Source organism: Anabrus simplex, chromosome 1 (assembly GCF_040414725.1).
Source record: "Anabrus simplex isolate iqAnaSimp1 chromosome 1, ASM4041472v1, whole genome shotgun sequence".
Taxonomy (NCBI): Eukaryota; Metazoa; Arthropoda; class Insecta; order Orthoptera; family Tettigoniidae; genus Anabrus; species Anabrus simplex.
The window spans coordinates 1,169,261,976-1,169,281,203 of record NC_090265.1 but is presented as its reverse complement, the minus strand read 5'-3'; the positions used below and the strand labels follow the sequence as shown (position 1 = coordinate 1,169,281,203).

Below are 19,228 nucleotides of genomic sequence, written 5' to 3'. Positions count from 1 at the left end.
CCATTTGAAGTTTCAGAAAGGAAGGAATGCAAAGACACAGGATGTAGACAAGTTGAAGGAAAAGAGTGTGAGGGATTGTTTCAAGGAACAAGTTGCACAAGAACTAAATGTAAAGGGTGAAAGAAACACAGTAGATGAACAGTGGACTGTACTGGAGAACAAGATCAGTAGTGCTGCTGAATAAAGGTGAGTAAGAAAGGCACAATCAAGTAAGAATCAATGAATAACTCAGAAGATACTAGACCTGACTGATGAATGGCAGAAGTATAAAAATTCAAAATATAAGGAGAGTAGAAAAGAATACAGTCAACTAAAGAATGAAGTAGGTAGAAAGTGTAAAGGTAACTGGAAGCAAGATAGCCAGGGAAGAATGATTGAAAGAGAAGTACAAGGATGTTGAAGGTTGTATGGTTGTAGGAAAGGTAGATGCTGTATAAAGGTAAATCAAGGAAATCTTTGGAGAAAGGGAAATTAAGTGTATGAATATTAAGAGCTCAGGTGGAAAACTACTTTTAGGAAAAACAGACAAGGCTGAAAAATGATGGGAACATATTCAGCAGTTATTTCGAGGGAAGGAAGTAGCTAAGAAGGTTCTGGAACAAGAAGTGGCTCTTGATGCTAATGTAATGGGAGGCCTGATTTTGAGGTCAGAATTCAACAGAGCTTTGAGATACCTATAAAGGAGCAAGGCCTCTGCAATACACCCTCAGAATTACTGACTGCCGGGCTGAGTGCCTCAAACGGTTGCTGGCATTCTGACCCCAACTTGGCAGGTTCGATCCTGACTCAGTCTGGTGGTATTTGAATGTTCTCAAATACATCAGCCTCATGTCGGTAGATTTACTGGCATGTAAAATAACTCCTGCAGAACAAAATTCTGGAACCTCAGCATCTCTGAAAACCGTTAAAGTAGTTAGTGGGACGTAAAGCAAAATAACATTATTATTATTATTATTATTATTATTATTATTATTATTATTATTATTATTATTATTATTATTATTATCTGCCTTAGGAGAAACCAGCATGACAGGGTTATTTCATTTCACGTGTGATGTAGGAGAAGTGCCATCTGATTTGATGGCAAGTCTGAAAACTACTGCACCATTAGGTTAATATCTTGCGCAAAGCAATGCTGACTATACATTTGATTTCAGAGGGTCGAGTTAGTAGGACAAGCCCATGTACATGGCATTCATAGATATAGAAAAAGCATTTGATAACATTGATTGGACCAAACTATTTGAGATTCTGAAGGTGATTGGGATCAGATATCAAGAAAGAAGGATTATCTACAATCTTTACAAAAGTTAGTCTGAAGTACTCAGAATTGAGTTCTATGAAAAAGAAGCAGCAATCCAGAAAGGAATGAGGCAAGCCTATAGTTTGTCACCTCTCTTTTTCAATGTTAATATAGGACAGGCAGTAAAGGAAATCAAGGAAGTATGTGGAAAAGAAATCAAGGAGTGGAAATTAAAACTGAGATTTGCCATTGATATTGTTATTTTATCTGGATCTGCAGAAGATCTAGAGAAAGTACAGAATAGTAGGTATGGACACAGTCTTGAGCCCAAGACGCAGCAGTAATCCCATCTATCGGAGATGAGTGGCAGCAGAAGAAAAAAATCACATCACTACAATGGTCAATGTAGTGTTATTGTTAACCAGTATTATGAGCTTTCGATGTTATAGGCCTTCACATTAATTTTCTTTTGACTCGGTGATATTAGGGCATCCTTTGTAAAGGAGTCCTTTCTTCTTTCCCGATTCCCTCTTGTCTTATTCTTCAAGGGATCATTCCTTTATAATTTGTTTCTCTTTTTATAATCTTTACAATTGTCCTTGTCGATGAGGACCACTGACTATGTGATTTTACACCTGAGGAAATTATGACAATAACCATCGCCACTTCACACGATTTAACAATATTTCCATATTAGCAGTGCTCGGCGTTGATATTGATTAATAAACATACGTCTAAATTCATGAATTCTGTCATCATAGTCAGTGCTGTAAAACTTTATAAGACATAAATGATCAGAAGTTGTATTCTCTACAACTTTTGTTATGTAGTTCTTTCGATAGGACCTGTAAGATGGGTATTTAAAAATTAAATTTTGGTGCCTTCCCACAAACTACCATTTCATCCAGTGTGAATATAATTATTTATAGCCTAGACTGTAGTGCCTGACTTTACATACCGATTTTCATTAAAGTCTGTTCATCCATTTTCTTGCTGTTCAGCGTTGGTGTGGGTTTAGCAACAAAAATTGAAATTCATGACCATCTCTGTTATCATAGCCAGTACAGTAAAACTGTATGAGACATAAATGATTGGAAATTTATTTCTATATCACTTTACTTATGTAGTATTTATCAATAGGACCACTAATAACATAGATAATTGAGAATTAAACTTTAGGCCTTCCCCTGAACTACCACTTTACTCAGCATGAATAAAATTATTTATAGCCGACCCAACTTCACATACAGATTTTCATTAAATTTTCTCGTGATGCCCATACATATGTACATACATACGTACATACATACATACTTACATGCATACATACATACATACATACATACATACATACATACATGCATACAGAGATGACTGAAATTAAAAAGTGCATTTCCTCCTTACATTGGACAGGGCCGATACAAAAATACAATTCTTTTTAACTTCTGAGGAATGTACAGAAAAATCTCTTACTTTATATATAAAAACATATTAATTATAAGGGATCAATCAATCAGTCGCTACTGATCTGCATTTAGGGCAGTCGCCCAGGTGGTAGATTCCCTATCTGTTATTTTCCTAGCCTTTTCTTAAATGATTGCAAAGAAATTGGAAATTTATTGAACATCTCCCTTGGTAAGTTATTCCAATCCCTAACTCCCCTTCCTATAAACGAATATTTGCCCTAATTTGTCCTCTTGAATTCCAACTTTATCTTCATATTGTGATCTTTCCTACTTTTAAAGACACCATCCAAACTTATTTGTCTAGTGATGTCCTCCCGCGCCATCTCTCCACTGAAAGCTCAGAACATACCACTTAGTCGAACAGCTTGTCTCCTTTCTCCCAAGTCTTCCCAGCCCAAACTTTGCAACATTTTTATAACACTACTCTTTTGTCGGAAATCGCCCAGAACAAATCGAGCTGCTTTTCTTTGGACTTTTTCCAGTTCCTGAATCAAGTAATCCTGGTAAGGGTCCCATACACCGGAACCATACTCTAGTTGTGGTCTCACCAGAGACAAATACGCTCTCTCCTTTACATCCTTACTACAACCCCTAAATACTCTCACAACCATGTGCAGAGATCTGTACCCTTTATTTACAACCATATTTATGTGATTACCCCAATGAAGATCTTTCCTTATATTCATACCTAGGTATTTACAATGATCCCCAAAGGGAACTGTCACCCCATCAACGCAGTAATTAAAACTGAGAGGACTTTTCCTATTTGTGAAACTCACAACCTGACTTTTATCCCTGTTTATCATCAACCATAGCCTACTCTCCATCTCAAACATTATCAAGGTCATTTTGCAGTTGCTCACAATATTGTAACTTATTTATTACTCTGTACAGAATAACATCATCTGCGAAAAGCCTTATCTTTGATTCCACTTCTTTACACATATCATTGATATATATAAGAAAACATAAAAGTCCAATAATACTGCCTTGAGGAATTCCCCTCTTAATTTTTACAGGGACAGATAAAGCCTCACCTACTCTAATTCTCTGCGTTCTATTTTCTAGAAACAGAGCTACCCATTCAGTCACTCTTTTGTCAAGTCCAATTGCACTCATTTTTGCCAGTAGTCTCCCATGATCAATCGCGATACAGTCCAATTGACCTCCTGAAATCAGGATATCTGCTATATCTTGCTGGAATCCTACAAGTTGGGCTTCAGTGGAATAACCTGCCTTCTATCAAACCAGTTATAATTTTTGCAAACATGTCTTATATAATCAGAAAGAATGCTTTCCCAAAACTTACATACAATGCATGTCAAACTGACTGGCCTGTAATTTTCAGCTTTATGTCTATCACCCTTTCCTTTATATACAGGGGCTACTATAGCAACTCTCCATTCATTTGGTATTAGACACTATGAATACAATCACAATACCTATCACATTAATGAAGGCATTCAAACTGCCAAAAATGTTTGTTATGCACCAAAATACCACCAACATAGACATTTTCATGGAGGAATATAATTATTACTCACATTTTTTTAAATGTTGTAATTTTTAATAATAAGAAATACAATGCATATACAATATATATAATTGTAATTTTTAAATACAGTAAGGCCAGACCTTACCAGTGAATGAAATTTTTTTCTTACAAACCAAGATTAATCGTGCATTGTGCATTTATTTATGAACAACACAGGTAATTAGCCCCAATACATGTTCACAATAGAGCATAATACTAACTAACTAACTACTATTACTGACCGGCCATGTCATCACCCTTGGTGAGAGAAAGGCCACCCTCCCGTCGATGACATGGCCAGCCCTCTCCCTGGGGTCTAACTATGGACCCCCATAATCCTCACAGATGACAATGTGATTCCCCCTCACCAATCCAATGCGGCCCATCCACTTAACTGGCGCCGCTCCCTTCTCCTATTCCTCTATTCCCATCTTATCTTCTTAACTCTAATCTGCGTGGGCCCCTCCCACCCCTTCTTCATTTGGAATGCCCTCCCCCCCCTCCCCCACTCCGTCTTTATACATGACTAGGGAGAGAAAACCACATGCCATCCTGCACTCCTTTGGGCGCGCAATGGAGTCCATCGGATGCTCCGGAAACGTGCCTTCAAATATAGGTCACCACGGCAACCATCCTTTTTTCCCCATGGCACGTCCATGCTTCCCTCCTAAAAAAATACTCAATTCCTAAGCCACCCTACACTATCACGTCAAATAAATAATTAGATGAATAAATAAATAAATAACTAAATATAAAATACCCCCTACCCACATATAAAATAATAATAGTGATGTCAATAATAATAATAAAATAATGGTAATAATCATAATAATAAAGTAGTAATAATAATAATATTAATAATCAACTGGCCAACGGTAGATTCCCTCTATGAACCGTTTGCCTTACTTAAATAATAAACTTAGAATATCACATATGCGATCCCAGCGCAAGACTACACCTTCTACCAACTGTCCTTGTTTACTCAGCACATTCCAACACCGCCATTGTTTTTCTGCTTGACCTACTCTGCTTTGGTGTGCTCAGGCCAACCATGCCTATGTTTACCTTACACCTCACCTGTCGCAACTTATTCTTGCTTAACCATGCTTGATCCACTTCAGGACCGCAAAACCACAATTTGCTTACTCTCACACATACACATAGACCCCTATGCACTACTTCTCTAATTACAATCTAATTAACAGACATACTTCTACTCTCTCCACATTTTAACAATGAACACCCCATAATACCTATTCCACTCTCACATATGCATATAGGCCCCTATGCACTACTTCTCTGAAATACACTATAATTAAAAGACATACCTCTACCATCATTTCTCCCTCTCCACATTTTAGCAGTAAATACCTCATACACCCCTCCATCTCCGCAATTTCGCCACAAATAGATTTATATATTACAACAATACATATTCAGCACTTACGTCTCCTGCAATGTAATCTAAACCAAAACAGACAAAATATCACTACTTCTCAACATTGAATACTCCTCATACCCTACTCAAATGCTACATCAATAATAACTAAATTTAACTACCCAGCCAACTTTTCTTACCTTACACAAGTACTCTATATTCCGATGTCCAAACCCTACCAACCATTCTTGCTTCTCATCTCTACTTTCAGTATCCAAACCACCTGCTACTGTTTTTTACTTCTAGTAACTACCCCCCTCTCATATCCACTTGTACCCCACATTTCTGTCAGATCTCTGTTCCTGTATCTGGCCCTACTCTGGTCGAGACTCCCCAAGTTTAACCTTGCCGTTACCTTTTTACCTTACGCTTCCCTTACTTCATTGCATACACTTCCCTTACTTCCCTCTTCACTGCAAATAGCCATATTCTCACTTCGCCTCTCTACCCGCACTTCTTCACTCCGAACACTGTTATTGGTCACTTTAGCACTTGGCACTTCTCCCTGCCTCTCTTCACACGGTACACTGTTACTTCTGGTATTTTGCCTATCATCTCCACTAATCGCTGCACTACACTCTTTTTCTTCGGCCTGCTTTGACTTCATCCCTATGTCCATCCTCAGCACACTGTTATTTGTATTTTGCCTCACTTGCCTACAGTTTATTGCACTACTCTCCTTTTCCTCATCTTGTTTTAACTTCAATTCTAAATCCATCAATCTACCCACAGACCAGATCCTCTTCCAGCTTCTGTCTGACACCACTAGATTTTGACCTCTAATAGTTGCCCTCAGCCCCTGTTTTACAGCCAGTATCTTGTGTTTTCTGAGTATCCTCTCATTTCTGATCGCGTCACTTCCCACGTCTCTCTTTATCCATATTTTCTCCCTCTGGACGTTTCCCGCATTTGTTAACACAACATCCGCCATCAGCATTGAAAACAATTGTAGCTTTATAGACCTGTTGCCTCTAGTTCTCCCCACTCTCTGCACATCGTCAATATCTACTTCACTAAAATTTATTTTCATTTTCCCCTGTATTAGGTCCACTACTTTATAAGTTGTAAGTACTTTGCCTTCTCTCGACTCCTCAGGTACTCTATAAATAAACAAGCACTTCTTCCTTCTGTATAAAGTATTTGCTTCCACTTCTGCTTTCAGCTTGCAATTCTCCTCTTCAAGTAGTCCTACTTTTTCCCTTAATGCTACCACTTCCTCAGTGTTATTTCTCGCCTGTGCAGCTATGTCGTCCGTTTTTGCTCTTATCCATACTTCCATTTTTTCAATCTTACTGGTTTGTTCTTCAATCATCTCTTTTATTTGCCCGAAAGGGCAAACTTCTGTCAACACCTCTCTTACAGCTCTTTTGATTGCGTCCATATTTTCCCTATCCTCATTTCTACTAGATGACGGGCCTGGGTTCAACTCGACCCCCCCCCCCAATATATAATAAAATTATAATCACTGCTGCCGATAACAATATTTCTCCTTTCCTCTCCATATCCATTTTACACCCACCTGGCTTCTTTTCTTCTTTCTTCATTTTCCTCTGCCATCTTCCTATCGTCACTCTGTACTGCTCTATACCAATCATTGTCGGCCCACTTCTCGGCGACCTTCCAGCACTCCACACTCTCGAACTCCACTCCCCCTCCCAGGACCCACAGCTCACTGCGACCTCCTTCGTCCGTGGCTTAGGCAAGACTGTACAAACCAAGATTAATCAAGGTTAGGAGATCATGTTGAGTGATGAAATACAATTTCCTTCATCCTATATCACACGGATGAAGCACGAATGCTCTACGTTTCATCCAATGCCAGCTGACAAAAGACCCAGTGTCAGCTCAGGGCCATTTCACAAAGATGCTGACAGAAGCAAGTAGTGTGCTCGTGTGAGCTAACTTCCACAGTTCCAATGCATGGAGCTAGAGTTTACAAGTTATAAACTTCATATAGACAGGATTGCCATGTACTTTAAGATACATAGCCACAGTTATCAGAATGTTCACTTGCATATAAGAGCAGTACTAATACCACAGATGACCATAATAGAATTCAAGTACATGAAAGAATAGGATGACACACAGTCACTTATTTGATACTAATTTCAAAATGACTTTAGCTTCATTGAGATCAAAATTGAAATGTTCATAGTAACTGTTACACTTCAGGGCTTTTACTATTAAATGAGACTACTGGGTGGACATACTATTATATATGTCCCCAACGATTATCTTTCCACAGGAGGGTTTTCTTAACTGGGTATATTAGAAAAATATGGGGGACTGCTTGTGGCTTTAATTTTCATCTCATTCATGGAATCCCTAATCTTTTTGTATAGTTTTATTTAAAAAATTATTGGAAAAATGAATATCAAATGCGAAATAATTACACGTCAGTTTTCTGGCTTGTCTAGGGATAGCTTTCTTCCATTTGAGAAAAGAAGAGAATAAATGCTGTCGTTAGACCTACATCCAGATATAAAACACATGAGCATGTTGCAGTACCGAGTTTTTCCACATTGCATTCATCAAACCCAACGTATTTTACACATAATGTTCACTAAGTAATTAAAAAATAAAGTGATAACTACCCTGCCTAGATATTTTCACACTGACAATGGATAACAACAAAACAGTTGGTGATTATTATGAAAACTCAAAATAACATGCGCTTATGTCCATACTAGCATATTCCCTTCTCAGATGGCAGTGCTGCCAGTGTGCAGCGGGGCCACAACTCTCTTCAGTTGAATTACAGGTAGAAGGAGAAGTGCTCACATGTCTTCTTCTGTATATAATGGCATGAATATCAGAGACCATATCAATTATGTCTTTATTGGATATCAAACCACCCTGAATTACTAGCAGGGACTTCTCTGAGAGTGGTAGCACATGGTTAGACAGTCCAGTATGCCATGGAAAGTAACAAACGAGTGACAATGGATCCTTTAATAGAGAATAAAATCAGAAGGGATGTAGTTGTAGTCTTGAGAGACGCCATTCCACTATTTATGTAAGCAGTCATGTCAAAAGATAACCTAGTGAGATTTTTAACCTTCTTGTGCACCAAGTCAATTGGTACTCTCTTCTATGCTTTCCTTTGACTGGAAATGATTTATATAATAAAATATTTAATGGTAGATACAAAAGAAGTTTATTCCATGCCCTATGAAGTTCTTTAGTCTGGAGTTTTTCATTGGAACATTATTATTGGCATGATTCCTAGTCTCATATTTATGCACGTCAGAATTTCATCCTAAAATGATGAGTTGCTTACTTGACAGAAATAGGTACAAGATGTATACCAGTATGTGTAAACTGCTGTGAAATTTCTCTTTTTTTGAAGCGTGTGATTGTGACATTGCAGTCAATCTTAATAATACCTTTAAAGCCACCCTCAAGAGATAGTATAGAAAAAAAAAAGTAATACTTAATATATCAGGATTGTAGTGAATTTTAGTTTATGTTGCTAATATGCTAATATTTCTAGATCCATCTAATATCTCCTTATAACCACACACTAAGGCTCTTTTGCTGTGTTTGTGTACCATTTGGTCCAGGCCTGCTCAACTGGCTGATACCGGGCAATGTGACGCTCATGCTGCCCAGGGCAAACTCAGGGCTATTTCCTTCTCGCTCTACATTTGCCTCTCTGGCTACATCATTGCCTTCCACACAGCAGTTGTAGCCTTTCCCTCTCTGCCAACTGAATGCAATATTGGAATCTCTATAAAGTGGTCAGTAAATCTGAGAAAAATATTGTCCATTGTGCAGAAATCTTCTGGATTTTTACCAAAATCTTTGGTGGTCGGTGCCCGATGGATGGGAAGTGCGATTTCGGAAGTGGTGCGGGAATTCAGCTTCACACGATCAATCGTGTCCAGGGTGTATCGTGAATGGTTGAATGCGGGTGTCACCATCCACAACAGACGAACGACCGGCCGTCCAGCCACCCTCAATAACCGTGACCGGCGACATCTGAGACGGATTGTCAATAGTGACAGACGGGCAACCGTGCAACAAATCATGGCTCAATTCAACACAGGCCATGCTAAACACATCTCCCAGTGGACAATCCGTAGGAACACGAGTTCTATGGGGTATGGGAGCCGACGCCACACACGGGTGCCTCTGTTAACCCAACGTCATCAGGCACAACGACGTGCATTTGTCGCCAGTCACCAGGGATGGACACTGGAACAATGGCGTAATGTGATATGGTCGGTCGAATCACGATTTCAACTGCACCATGCCAATGGGAGGCACCGTGAATGGCGCAGACCACATGAAGCGATGGATCCCGCCTGCCTCGAAGGTGTGGTCCAGGGCGCTGGTGTCTCTGTTATGGTCTGGGGTGCATTTTCCTGGTATGGAATGGGCCCCCTAGTTGTTCTGGACAAGATTTTGAATAGTACGCGGTACGTTGAGCTGCTTGGAGACCATCTCCACCCATTTTTGACCTTCCAGCGCCCAGATGGTTCTGCGGTGTTTCAAGATGATGACGCGCCGCCACATCGCTCCCGCGTCACCCGGAAATGGTTCTAGGAACTTGCAGCGGAGGTCCAACGACTGCCATGGCCACCCAGGAGCCCCGATATGAACCCTATCGAGCATATCTGGGATTATCTGGAATGCAGGCACCGTGCCATGGATCGTGCACCCACGAACAGATCAGCATTGGCGGCCACTCTGCAAACGATTTGGTGTCAGCTGCGTCCAGAGGACTACCAGGGACTTGTCGACTCACTTCCACAGCGTCTCACTGCAGTGCGCAGGGCCAGAGGAGGTCGCACATGCTATTACATGACTATCCCATGACATTTGCTAAGTCAGTGTATACTGGATGGTCCACCAGCCCCTTGCGATCTAGTGTTATGCATCCTGCTGCTCTTAGTACAATTCTGAAATATATTGGTCCCTCTCCCTAAACTGGGGTAATATAATGAGATGTGTAGTTACAGGTGTCGACAGGAATCATGCACGCCCACTATTAATTCATTATGGATACCTCGAACGAACCCACAATATGAGAACACATATGAAGAACACGTACCTTACAACAGGGGGCGCACATGCAGAGCAGGAGCAGGTATTGTATAGGCTGGGAACTGTGCACTGCATGTCAAGTCTTGCAATAGCTCACGTGGCAAGGGCGCTGAAGGAGATGTGATAGTGGACAGTGCTCAAAGGCTTGAATTCCACACAAGGTTTTATTTTACTGCCAGTTGCCTGAGATGTTGGAAGGTGGTATACTTAATAGCTTCCACAGACTGATATGTCTATTTGTCCCTGTAAAGGGCTGTATGTATCATGGCATAGGGTATGGAACCTGGTTTTATGAGGTTAGGACATGGCTAGGCAGTTAACTACTTCATACTTGTCCCAAGCTTCGTAGACTACAGGTAAGGCAAAGCGTGCCCCCTTGGAATTATAACAACATGTGATGACTGGTAGCTATGTAGCTGTGCTAACTCCCCTCCTTCGAGGCAAGTCACAACACAACATGAAGCTTATTCGCTGCCTTGCGGTGTATTCCAGCGAGGAGTATGTGTATACAGTTGAACCTGACTTATACGTATATCATGGGGAAGAGAAAAAACTACTTGTAACTCAGAATTACTTAGAAATCCGACTTACACAATACATTACCCTATTTACTGAAAAACCAATGGACTGGACCTACATGTGTAAATCCTTGCAAGTAATAAATACATTAAGACAGAAAATATTATTTTGAACTTAGTCCAGCCTTAAAGAAATCATATAGTTTGGCTTGTTTCACTTATCTTGCATTAAAAGTATAAACCTCCTTTAGGAAACTTAGTAATAAATTCAAAGCATTTTCACTACAACTTTTCGCACTGATGTAACGCCTTCATACTTCGATTGCAGTTAACACTTCACTTAGTTCAGATGTCAAGATTCAAGTCGTTATTTCCATCTCCAATGTCACTGTCGCTTGTAGCTGGTCCATCACCGCCGCGTTGTTGGAATACATCTCTTCATCCGGTAGTTCTCCACATACAGCCAGATTATCATCTAAATGCACAAAAGTATCTAATTCTACACCCTCCGGTAGCGTTTGCTCATTGCCAGACAAAACTTCGTCCCCATAATCTTCATTAGAGGCAGCCTCTTCTAATAAGACACCAGCTTTGCACAAACAGTTGCTGCTTGTGGAGGATGACTCCTGCTTCCATGCAGCCGGAATAAAGTCCATGGCTTGTAGCAAATTATTGGAGAGAGGTTCATTTCCTGCATCACTCAGAGTTATAAAATGTTGAACCAGCATTTTTCTATTATGGGGTTTGAAATTTCCAATGATGCCCAAATCAAGCGGTTGTAGAACACTGGTACAGTTAGGAGGGAAAAATTCCGCTCGGACATTCTCCAGAACGATCCAGAAGAAGAAGGATCTTCTTCTGTTCTTTTTCACTTTAATGTCCAGTTTTTCAACCACTCTTCCATTGGATTCATATTCCGTAGGTTTTGTTTTCGCACCCTTAAAATACCTCGAATTCTTCGATTTTCCTATCACAAGTGGAGGAATTTTGTCAGATCCAACTGTATTGGTGGCGAGAAGTACTGTTACACCAATTTTACTTTTCTTCCCTCCATGGCATGAGTCATCTTTTCCAGCTAATGTTTTATTAGGAAGGAGATTGTAGAATCGGCCGGTCCCATCACAGTTGTAGATGTTTGAAGGCTGATAATTGCTTATGGTGCCCGGCAGAACCTCTTCTTTCCAGTGTTGCACCGTAACGTTGTTCGCAGATTTTGAGTCACCTCAAAGTGTTCTCCCTGTGATTCCATGACGATCTTTAAATCCTTGCAACCATCCTGATGAAGCCTTGATCAGCAGTGATACTCATCATTTTAGTTAAATCTATCGCCTTTGGCTTCAGCATGTCTCCACTAATTGGTAGAGCTGCAGCCCGCTTTTGCTGGAACCATGTGAAAAGTGCTTCCTCCAAACCTACGTACCATCATTCTTGCTGATGGCTGCGCTTTTCTGATCTTGAACCCAGTTTTAAGAACTCATACAAAGTAGCGTTTCTTTTACTGATGACTGTACATAGCGTGGTATAAGCATCCCTAAGTCTGGAGCGATTTCGGTTTTTGTTTTATGTGGATTAGCGTCCACTTCTCGTATAAATTTTCCTTTTCCTGTTCTCCATGGCTAATCAAAAGCAACTGAATGACAAAACTGGTGTTCAACAGTAAACACCAGATACCGGCATCATGGACATTTTAATTCTGTTGTTCCCACGAAAGAAATTCTCATATTCAAACAAATTTACTGTATTTTCTTTTGTTTCCGCACCGAAACCGCCCACTTTGCTTAAAATGTATCTTTGACTGCGTGTCAAAAACAACGAAGGTAGAGGAGCAGCGAAGGGGACTCGCCTTTGTTAAGCCACCAGTAAGTAAGCTGCAACAATGTCACTCGGCGAAACTCTTTGTGTTCTGTTTCAGCACCGAAACCCGATCGCTCTACTTCTGCCTACACCGACAAAGAGGAAACTTCTTAAAAACAGTAGTTTATTTTTAAAAAGCACGTGCTCATTACAATTATGCAAAACTCAGTTATATTTCACTGACAATTAATACGTATAACAGCGAATTACGTACAACCGAATTACGTATAAATAAGGTTTAATTAACACTATTTTAAATTATATTTTGCCGGGACCTGAAGGATATTACGTACAAATACGAATTACGCAGAAAAGAGTTACGTATAAAGCAGGTTCAACTGTATCTTACTCATCTATGGAGAAGCTAGACAGAACGCATACAGGCACAATACCTGTAATAAGAATGCTATCCGGATAGACAACAACCGACAGGCATGATATTTTGGAATGCGGAAAGACGTCTGCGGGTTACTGCATCCCTGGGAAGGACATGGCCAGTTCAAGATCACCCCCGATATTTGTTCACAATGAAGAGGATGTCTTGGATGCTATCTGGCATAACCCGCACACACACACTAACACATGGGCCGTTGCACAGGAGACGAATATCAGCCGGGCGTCTTGTTATGAGATATTACATACCCTACAGTTTCACCCATACCATCTGCATTTACACCAGGAGCTCCATGGTCATAAGCCTGGGTGGCGTTCTGTCAATGGACCCTACAGCATTTGATCGTGCCTTTTTTTAGTGACCATCTTATTTATTAATGAGGTGCGGTTCCGTAACAATGGATAGGTAGGGGAGGACCTGTCCCCTGGCCTGCAAGAGTGCCCGATCTTATGCCCCCGGATTTTTTTCTCTGGAGCCATGTAAAACAATTGGTCTGTGCACAGGAGCTGGCCAATTCTGGTCCCCTTAGACAGTTCATCTCCGAGGTATGCCAATCTGTTACACTGGAGATGTTGTAACGTGCCAGACAGTTCTGACAGCATCGCGTGCAGCTCTGTATCAACCAAGGAGGCCGTCATTTCAAGCATATACTGTGTTAAACGATGAAGATAGCTAAAATCCTGTCACACGTTTCCTAGCTTCTTCCAACCCAGCTTCATACCATATGCACCACACCAACGGCCCTTTTCAGGGCCAAATAAGTCATTCTGTGGAAAGTATTAAGTATGCACCTTGTCACACCCCAGGCAACTGGCAGTATTATTTTTTATTTTTTTTAATGTGTGGGATAAACCTTGAGCACTGTTCTCTTTGAGATCTCCGACCGCATGCCTGCCAAGTGAGCTATTGCAAGTCTTGACATGCAGCAGGCAGTTCCCAGCCTATACAATAACTGTTCCTGTGTGCACCTCCTGCTGTGAGGTACGTATTCGTCATGCCTGTGCTAGTTTTATGGGTTCATTCAGAATACTCATAATGAATTAATAGTGGCACTCACAATTCCTACTGTTTTCTAGCCTGTAACCACACATCTCGTTATATTACCCTGGTTTGGGGTGAGGGACCGATGTATTTCAGAGTTGTAGTAAACGTGTCGGGTTGCATAAAACTAGATCGCAAGGGGCGGGTGAACCACCCAGTATGTTCATCGTTTCTCGTAATGTTCAGTGTATTGAAATATTCACTATGTTTGTTATTCAAATTAATTTTTTAGTGAGTGCAACCAAAATAAATTGTCATGACTTTGCAATTGTGCATTCTGATTCGCAAACATAACTTTTCTAGTTTCTTCTTTTTACACTGTGTCGCAGTTTGTGTTGTAAACGTAATATTGAAAACATTTTCACAGCATGCACAGGAAGGAGACATTTGTTTGACTGCACCACCTCCTGATCTTCACGCAGATAAGATTGTGTCCTGTGTTTTCTCTATTGCACTTTGCGTGCGCTAACTTGCGCAGTGTGGTCTCTGCAGTAAACCCATTGCTATTCGTAGCTGTTGCGCTAGCGCAACCCAGTTGTGCAGACCTGTCTTAGTCTATTTTCCACATTTTAAAAGTTCATGTTATATTGTTTTTCAGGCGGAGTTCTCGGGAGATATCTCCTGTTATGAATGCTACAGGCAACCTTGTTTGTTATCATCTTGGCTCTGTTGCGAAGGGTTCATTCCTGATCACCATCTTCAAAGTGCCTCGTCTCATTCTGACTTATCTTCATTCTAAGTAAGTCATGGTTAATATTGTACTATAATTACTTTTGGGAGGGAAAATCATTGAGTAACATAATTTCCGAGACTGGGCTGAGTAGCTCAGGCAGTAGAACACTGGCCATCTGAACTCAATTTGGCAGGTTCGATCCTGGCTCAGTCTGGTGGTATTTGAAAGTGCTCGAATATGTCAGCCTTGTGTCAGTAGATTTACTAGCACATAAAAGCACTATTGTGGGACAAAAATTATGGTATTCTGTTATCTCCAAAACCCATAAAAATATAGACATTAGGGCATAAAACCAGTAACTTTATCATTATTATAATTTCTGGAGACCCATCAAGGCTCCATTGTATGCAGGATGTTTTTAAATAGAAAGTCATATCCCTATGAAAGTTATGCTATGGTCATGAAATTAATAGTCTCATAAAATTATAACCGTACTATCTTTTTAAATTTTTTTATGTTGTAAGTTTAAATGTACAGAAATTTAGTTGGATGATTGCTAAGGATGAGGTGTGTAATCATCATCATCATCATCATCATCATCATTCTCCAGCTCTGGTGGCCCTGATTGCTGAGTTTGAACCGTCGCCAGATCCTTCGGTCAAAGAATATATTCTGTTCATGAATCTCTCTCCAGTTTAGCCCTCCTCCATATTTCTCCTTATTTGATCTATCCAACTCATAAAAGGTCTTCCAACACATCTCTTTCCTACTATTGTTCTCTTCGAAGTACTCTCTTGCTTTCCTTCTCTCCTCTGTACATGTATCATGCCCATACTGTCTGAGGCATGACCTCAGTCAAATTCAATTCAGTCATCAATGACCTGCATTTAGGGCTGTTGCCCAGGTGGTAACCCTAACAGTTGTTTATGTAGCGTTTTCTTAAATGTTTTCAGAGAACTTAGAAATTAATTGAACATTTTCCTTGATAATATACCCCAGTCCCTTACTCCTCGTCCTCCAACTTTATCTTCAAATTATGATCTTTTCTGCCATTAAAAGCTCCACTCACACTTACATGCCATTCCACGCCATCTTTCCATTACCACCTCAAAACATACCACATAGTTGAGCATCTTGTCACCTTACTCCCAAGTCTTCCCACTCCAAAGTTTGCAACATTTTTGTAACAGTACTCCTTTGTTGGAAATCACCCAGAACAAATTGTGCTACTTTCCTTTGGATATTTTCCAGTTCTTGTATTGAGTAGTCCTGGTGTGGGTCCCATACACTGGAACCATACTCTAATTGTTGGTCTTACTAGTGACTTACATGCCCTCTCCTTTACATCCTTTCTTCTTCTTCTTCTTCTTCTTCTTCTTGATACGATTCTGCTTATGCAGGTCGTTCACAGAGCCTCTTCCAATCTTCTCTTTTTTTCCCACATTCTATCGTTCATCACTGTCTGCCACTGTAGTCCTCTCCGATTTACATCATCCTCCACCTGATCCCTCCATCTTGTTCATGGTCTTCCAATTGGTCTTCTTCCAGATTCTGTCCATTCCAGAGCTCTTCTAGGTAATCTTTCTTGTCCCGTTCTCTTGACATAGCCGAACCATTTCAGCCTATTTCTCTCCATAGTTTCTTTTAGAGGGTTGATCTGTAGTGTGTTTCGTATGGTTTCATTTCTTATCTTGTCCCTCCTTGTTTTACCCAAAGATCCCTCACAGAAAGCGCATCTCTGTCACTTATAATGTACTCAGATCTTGTTTTTTTTTTTTTGTCCAAGTCCAACATTCTGATCCATAGGCCAGTATTGGTAAATAATATGATTTATATATTAATGAACTCGATAGATGAAGCTGTAAGCATAAACCGGCTTCGGTGTTGGGGTCATGCGAGGCAAATGGAGCAGGATAGGTTACCTAGAGAATAATTAACTCTGTTATGGAGGATAAGACAAGTAAAGGGAGACCAAGACGACGATGGTTAGACTCAGTTTCTAACAATTTAAAGATAAGAGGTATAGAACTAAATGAGGCCACAGCACTAGTTGCAAATAGAGTATTATGGCGACATTTAGTAAATTCACAGAGGCTTGCAGACTGAACACTGAAAGGCATAACTGTCTATAATTATAATGTATGTATGTATAGATCAAGTGGATATTGTACCAGAAATGCTGGTACTGATCGACAGGATTTAAATATCTTAGGAGGTCAGTTAATTATTTTGTTTGTTTCTTGTAGTGAAATGTTATCTATTAGAAGGTTTTCTATAATTTCAATTGATTCTTCTACTGGTACATTAGTGTATGTGTTGGTGATGTCAAAGGATATTATTCTTGTGCTCTCTGTTTATTTTTAGTTTATTTAGTTCTTTAATAACTGACACAACAAAACTGTACCTGTCCATTACTGGGGGAGCAGCATTTTGTTGATATATTATGTAAGCATTCTGAAGAGCTATGTCTAAAAAATTGAAAAGATTTATTCCAGTAATGCCTGGTTGGTCTATTGCAGCTTATGTGATAAATGTTTTTAACAGACATGTCAACACCACCCATTCCCTTATTGTAGACCATAATCATAAAGAGGTTTCACAGTTTCTTTTCCACTTCTACTCCTAACTGGCAGGTTCTCAGCATGTGGACAAGTCAAAAGCAGGAAAACTGTCTTACAACCTTTCTTTTCTTTGAAACCCACTGACAGAATAATTTTTTCCTGTAATACATGGTTTCAGATGGTTTGTACCTAGAATTTATCAGATCATGGGGTGGTTCTTTAGAATTTCCTCTAATTGTTCCAGTTAATATAATGTCCTTTTGATACAGAGCCTCTACCAAGGGAATTTTTGTGTAGAAAGTGTTGGTAATCAAGTGATATCCCTTCCCACATACATTGCTTTTGTCTACTAATTCCATGACCACCAGGCAAGCAAGTCCTTCTGGGTTCCTTCATTCAAAAAGAGCTTTTCCACTGAAAAGTTCCATATGCATTATGTAACCAGCACGGCTTTCACACAACTGAAACTTCTTCAAATCAAACCTACAATGACACTTATTTTGCATATACTGTAGGTAAACACGACGATTCTTCTTACCTATCATGGGGCCAATGACCTTAGATGTTTGGCCCCTTTAAACAACAAGCATCATCATCATCGTACCTATCATTGATTCATCTACACATATTAAGTTGTTCTGGCACTTAATGATGTTTGAACTGCATGTTCATGTGATCCATAAAAGGCCTAACTTTGTGCCAAGCCTGGCCGGCCTGGCCATGTGGGACGGGCTCATTAGAATTTAGATGAAGAAATCTGCTTATAAGTTCAAACACACTCAAAGGCATGGTCCTGGAGAGTAATCTATTTTTTGTGATGGTGCTTGATTCCAGTAATGTTCATGATTTCTTCTAACCGTTTGTCCCATATTCAAACACACTGAAATAAACTTTTTCAAGATTGTAACATTCACATCCTTCTTCTTTTTATACCTAGTGGAGGGTGGTTGGCTAAATATTCTCTGTGTTTGGAGAAGAATTTTGAGGCATGCTTGTTAGTTTTCCCTCACAAACATTGACCAAATTTGTGTTGTGAAAAACAAGTAGAAATATTCAGTAGGTGTTGCATTCTTACCTGGAGTATTTCGTGGGCCAGGATTTGTCACTAGAAGGTCATGTGATGTAGGAGGCGACTTGAGGGTGTTGTAACTCTGGACCCTGTGCTAGTGGCAGGTAGTTGAGCACTGTCATCATCACTTTCACTATCTGTATCAGAAGATATTTCTGTAATATTTCCTTGTTCACCATCTTCATTGCTCACAAAATCACCAGCTACGTCTTCAAAATCAGAACTATCACTTTTGTCTAGCCAAACACGCAATTTTTCAGCCAACAGACTTCCATGTGCCATGTTATAACCTACGTGGGTGCACAAACTTATGTTGTTATAAATATTATTACAGCAGCTATGCTACATACAAGCTAACTAAAATGAAAATATTGTAAACGGAAGTTAC

At 40.0% G+C, this 19,228-nt stretch overlaps 1 protein-coding gene across 3 annotated transcripts in view; it reads left to right on the top strand.

The window, feature by feature from the left end:
- The window catches only part of Ctl1 (choline transporter-like protein 1), a 290,689-nt gene that overhangs the window by 201,730 nt on the left and 69,731 nt on the right, over positions 1–19,228 (top strand). For 2 of the 3 annotated variants that reach the window (XM_067151020.2, XM_067151031.2), the window contains exon 12: positions 15,136–15,276. The exons of the other annotated variant lie outside the window; for it this stretch is intronic. In XM_067151020.2, the coding sequence (XP_067007121.1) occupies positions 15,136–15,276 (141 nt within the window). The remainder of the gene's footprint in view (positions 1–15,135; positions 15,277–19,228) is intronic. 3 annotated transcript variants of the gene reach the window in all.